This window comes from Musca autumnalis, unplaced genomic scaffold, assembly GCF_047663935.1.
Source record: "Musca autumnalis isolate F117 unplaced genomic scaffold, ASM4766393v1 scaffold_3, whole genome shotgun sequence".
NCBI lineage: Eukaryota > Metazoa > Arthropoda > Insecta > Diptera > Muscidae > Musca > Musca autumnalis.
In genome coordinates, this window is record NW_027411866.1 from 217716734 (window position 1) to 217722733 (window position 6000).

The window sequence follows — 6000 nt, forward strand, 5'->3', positions numbered from 1 at the left end:
TATAGAAGATCTCATAAAAAACATCAAATCTCATAAAAGGTATTAGATAAAATTTGTGAGTGGATCCGATCTCCATTTTCTTTGGTAATAAGAACATAACAAGTAAAAAAGGGTCAGTCGGCTTTGCCGACATATATATACCCTCAGCCAATGTGAAGTCAAACTTTCACCTACGGACAGATCGAATGTATTTAAGGTTTCTTTAGAATTTTGTGGCCCTTTTTGGACATTTGAACTTGTCTACAAAAATGTGGATTAGGAATTAACTGCACTAAGACACAAATGTTGAACCTTTGTGGGGTAGGTACCCTTATGGAGGACCGATATGGGCCATTTTAGAAGTTAAACTAAATTTTGACAAAATATTAGGAGATCCAAAGTTTGGACCAAATTGGTTGCCCCATTCAAGTGATATCGTCCTAGCATTTTAGTGACATTTTTAAATATTGGGGAGATGTACCGGTATTGCCCCATGAAACTAAGTTTGGATATAATATGAGGAAGACCAAATGTTGGATCAAATCGGTTGAACAGTTCGAGAGTTATCATGCTCTCCCACAGCCACATATGGTGACATAGGGATTTTTTACACCTTTTGGGCTATTTTCCTAAGAAATATGGTCTTGCCCCTGAAAAAACTTTTACAGTCGTAATGGAGGTAGCGAATGCAAATCGCTTCAACAAAAATCAAAGTGATTCGAGAGCAGGTCTTAAAGTGAACTTATCCGAAATTGTGTGTGAGAGGTACCAGAAGGAGTAGACAAATATAGTCCATATTCGAACCTGATATATATCTGGTAGATATATTAGGATGTGCAAAGTATGGATTACATCGGTCACCTCCTTCAAGTGTTACCGTGCGCACAATTTTTCCGAATATTTTTCAACTTTTGTGGGGGAGGTACCTGAAGGAGTGGACCGATATGGCTTATCTTCGAATTTATACTATGTTTGGACAAAATATTACTAAGGCCAAATTTTGGACCGAATCGGCAGATCCGCTCGAGAGCCATCGTGCGCTCCAACCATCTCACACGTTGTCTTAGGGTTTTTTTGCAACTTTCAGGATATTTTCTCAGGAAGTATGGACTTGCCCCTGATGAAACTTTTACCGGTGAATACAAGTTCCTAAAACAAAAATCAAAGTGATTCAAGAGCAGGTCCTAAACTGAACTTATCCGAAATTTTGTGTAGGAGGTACCAGAAGGAGTGGACCGATTGAGCCCATGTTGGAACCACATTTAAGTCTGGCAGACATTTCACGATTTGCAAAGTATGGACCAAATCGGTTATTCCCTTCAAGAGTTATCGAACGTACAAATTTTCCGAACATTTTCGAACTTTCGGTTAATCCGTTCGAGAGTTATCGTGCGTTTCAGGCAGCCAGACAGACAGACGGACGGACATTGCTCAATCGACTCCAAATTGTCTGAAACACATTTCGTCCAAACGTGGTTTGGGTCTAAAACCATTATTTCGATGAGGCACATTTTGCCCGTATGAAAGTGTATATACCCTCGTTAGCGTAAATGCTAAATGGCCCTCTTTGGATATTTGAACTTGCCGAAATTTTTTTTAAATATTGGGGGGAAGTGCCGGAATACTTTACACATCCTAATATTTCTACCGTAGATAGATCAGGTTCGAAAGTCGGCTATACATGTCAACTCCTTCGGGTACCTCCCACACAAAATTTAAAATAAGTGCAGTTTAGTGACACCTCACGAATCGTTATGAAATTTTGTTCGTGAGTGCCGTTACGTCATTGTAATTGTTTTCGAGGTCAAGTCCATAGTTCTTGAGACAATGGCGCATAACCTCAAAAAAACGCTGCACTATGTCGCAAGTTCAAATAAACTGTGGCCAAATATAAAAGGCGTTGGCAGATGAATTTTGGTATAAATACTTATAGTTCACTGACAATGTCGAGAGCAAAAAATTGGCAGCGTCGGTCCACGTTTTGGGATAGTCCCCATGCAACGGTACTTCTTAATGTTTCGGTATTTTGAATATTTTAGCTAAACTTATCAACCAAATTGGTTGAATTATAAAATGCGGGGTTTTCACTTTACAAAAAACTTTTCCGATGAAAATTATGGACATAGGTCCACGTTTGATAAAAACCCCATATAACGGTACCTCCCGATTTTCGGAATTTTGAAGATTTTACATATGTTTCACGCCCAAATACGCCGACATTTTGCATTGAGGGTTCCCAATGGACCAAAAACCTTTCTGATAAAAATTATGTACATAGGTCCACGTTTTGGTATAGCTCCAATAGAAAGGTATCGCCCGATTTTCGGTATTTTATAGGTTTTAGCAACATTAAACAATCAACGTAGCTGATATTTGGTATTTAGTCTTCGCCAGGTCTTGCGAAATATTTTTACAGAGAATTGTTGGTATTGGTTCACGTTTTGATATAACTCCCGTGGAACGGTACCGCCCAATTTTCGGGTTTTTAAGGCTTTAGCCACATTATCCACCCAAAATTACCGAAATTTGGTGTTCAGTCTTCATATATTTTTGTGAGTTTATTGAATACATCAACATTTTGTCTTCAAATAAGAGAATTTTCCTTAAAATTTTTTTTGACCGATTAATTTTTTTTTTTTTTTTTTTAAACGAAATTTTGACTTTGTTTTCTTTTCCTTGACGGTGTATTCTTTTTCGGGGACAAGTCCATACTTTTTGAGATAATGGCCCTGCAGCTCCAAAAAAATCTGCCGGCACTAACTAAACTTGGTTGTGCCTAATATAACACTCTCGTACATACTTGGATTACGTCCAAATATGGAACGTACATCGTACCTCTCCTTAGCGTATCTCCCACACAAAATTTGGAACATGTAAAGGTTAAGGTTTTTTTATACCCTCAGCATTTATGCTAACGAGGGTATATACACTTTCATACGGGCAAAATGTGCCTCATCGAAATAATGGTTTTAGACCCCAAGTATGTTTGGACGAAATCCGTTTCAGACAATTTGGAGTTGATTTAGTCATGTCCGTCCGTCTGTTTGTTTGTCTGGCTGGCGGGAGCGCACGATAACTCTCGAATGGCTCAACCGATTCGGTCCAAAATTTGGATTTCGTAATATTTTGTCCAAACGTAGTATTTTGTCCAAGATGGGCTATATCGGTCCATTCCTTCCGGTACCTCCCCCACAAAAATGAAATGACTAGTGGGCGCGATATCTATCGAAAAGATATGACTCATAAAATAAGATCCACTTCGAAAATGGACTATGTCAGTCCTTTACTTTAAGTATCTCCTCCGCAATACTTTTGAACTTTATTCCTAATCCACATTTTTGTTGGCAAGTTCAAGTGTTCAAAAAGTGTTTCAATTCACATGAGCTGAGAGTATATCTCTGTCCGCAAAGCCGACAGCCTTTAGGCTAAAGAGGGTATTTACACTTTGATACGACCAAAAATGTGCCTCATCGAAATAATGGTTTTAGACCCCAAGTATGTTTGTACGATATCCGTTTCAGACAATTTTGAGTAGATCTAGCAATGTCCGCCGTCTGCCTGTCTGTCTGGCAGGCTGGTGCGCACGATAACTCTCGAACGGATTAATCGATTCGGTTCAAATTTTGGGTATCGAAATATTTTGTTCAGATTCGATTCAAGTTCGAAGATGGGCCATATGGGTCCACTCCTTCAGGTACCTCCCCCACAAATGTTCAAAAAATGTCGCAAAACTTTTGCGCACGATAACTCTCGAAGGGAATAACCGATTTGGTCCATACTTTGCACATCGTGTAATTTCTACCAAACTTAGATGAGGTTCCAATATGGATACAATCGGTCTACTCCTTCGGGTACCTCCCACACAAAATTTCGGAAAAGTTCAGTTTAGGACCTGGTTTCGAATCGCTTTGATTTTTATTTACGCAAGCTGTGTTCGCTGTCCTCTATACGACGCTGTAAGTTTCATTAGGGGCAAGTCCATACTTCCTGAGAAAATAGCCTGAAAGTCACAAAAAACCCTATGACACCGTGTGTAGTGGTTGGAGCGCAAGATAACTCTCGAACGGATCTGCCGATTCGGTCCAAAATTTGGCTTTCGTAATATTTTGTCCAAACTTAGTTCAAGTTCATAGATGGATTATATCGATCCACTCCTTCCCGTACCTCACCCACAAAAGTTCGAAAATGTTCGGAAAATTTGTGCGTACGATAACTCTTGAAGGGAGCAACCGATTTGGTCCATACTTTGCACATTATGAAATTTCTACCAGACTTATATAAGGTTCCAATATGGACTCAATCGGTAAACTCCTTCGAGTACATCCCACACAAAATTTCGGAAAAGTTCAGTTTAGGACCTGCTCTCGAATCGCCTTGGTTTTTGTTGTAACATCTTGTATTCACTGTCCCCTATACGAAGGTACAAGTTTCCTCAGGGACAAATCCATACTTCCTGAGAAAATAGCCTGAAAGGTACAAAAAAGCCCTATGACACCGTGTGTAGTGGTTGGAGCGCAAGATAACTCTCGACCGAATCTGCCGATTCAGTCCAAAATGTGACCTTCGTAATATGTTGTGCAAACTTAGTTTAAGTTTGAAAATAAGCCCTACCGGTCCACTCCTTCAGGTACCTCCCCCACAAAAGTTCAAAAATGTTCGGAAAAATTTGTCGCACTATAACTTTTGATGGGAGTGACCGATTTGGTCCATACTTTACACATTCTAATAATATCTACCAGATATAGATCAGGTTCGAATATGGACTATATTTGTCCAATCCATCCCGTACCTCCCACACAAAATTTTGGATAAGTTCACTTTAAGACCTGCTATTGAATCACTTTGATTTTTGTTGAAGCAACTTACATTCGCTGCCTTAATTACGATGGGGCAAGTCCATACTTCTTGAGAAAACAGCACGAAGGGTGTAAAAACCCCCTATGGCACCCCCATGGTCCATTCCTTTAAGTACCTTTTCCGCAAATTTTTTGAACTTCAATCCTAATCAAAATTTTTGTCGGTTCATACGACCAAAATTTTGAAACCCCCTAAATACATAAGATTTTTGTGAAAAAAAAGTGTTTAAATTTGCACAGGCTGAGGGTATATCTCTGTCGGCAAAGCCGACTGATACTTTTTTACTTGTTTTAATTAAATTAAATGCCACCCACCTTCATCTAAATGCACCTCACAATAGTTGGGTAATGCACCGATTAAAAAACAACCGAACGACAATACCGATATCCATTCATTATTCATTGAATAGAAAATTACACAATCGGCTTGCTTAATACCCAAACGTTTTAAATTTATTGCAATTAAAATTGATTGTTCATAAACGTCTTTGGCTGTTTTCACTACATTTCTATCGTAGAAATGATGCAGGAATTTTTCACCCAATGACAATTTCGCAACATCTCCATATGGATAGTTGATAGATTTCCATATTTTTGTTTGGGGATTTTGGACAACTTTTATATATTCTGGTGGCATGTTTTTAAATTTTTTGGTGTGTGTTTTCCTAGCAAGTTCGATTTACAAATTCTATTGCGCCTCTTAAATTGCACGTCCAGTGTTCGACATAGAAAACGTTATTGCGTTACGAATGCAGCTTTTATCAATACTAAGTGGAAAACTCAGAATATTTGCCCGTTATAAGTATTATTGAATTTTTGTTGCTTTTTTGTTATTTATTGCAATTGTGAGTGTTAGAGATAAAGATCGGTGCATTCAAAAGTGAACAATAACAGGCTCATTTCAGATCGTAAAAAACTCGGTTGAGATTTTTTGTAATGATTATACCCTACACCACTATGTGGGAAGGTTATTATAAGTTGGTTTTGGCCAAAAAGTTTGTAACGCAATCGAAATAATGGTCGTAGACCCCTACATATACATATATACCAAAATGAATGTATCAACGATCTGTGTCGATCTGGCTATGTGCGTCCGTCCGTCTGTTCATCTAAACATTGTTATCACGCTACATATCGCAATTTTGATAGGATCCTACAGAAGAAG

The 6000-nt window shown here is 38.6% G+C and overlaps 1 protein-coding gene across 7 annotated transcripts in view; it reads right to left on the reverse strand.

The window, feature by feature from the left end:
* The window catches only part of LOC141398979 (uncharacterized), a 52416-nt gene extending 46763 nt beyond the window's left edge, over positions 1-5653 (reverse strand). For 2 of the 7 annotated variants that reach the window (XM_073976839.1, XM_073976837.1), the window contains exon 1: positions 5151-5615. Coding sequence is in view for 1 of the 7 variants with exons in the window: in XM_073976843.1 (XP_073832944.1) it covers positions 5151-5472 (322 nt within the window). In the remaining 6 variants the exon portion in view is untranslated. Of the gene's footprint in view, positions 1-5150 lie in introns of all 7 variants that reach the window. The other 5 variants (XM_073976842.1, XM_073976841.1, XM_073976836.1 and 2 more) reach the window with 4 other exon arrangements.
* Positions 5654-6000: the final 347 nt, after the last annotated feature.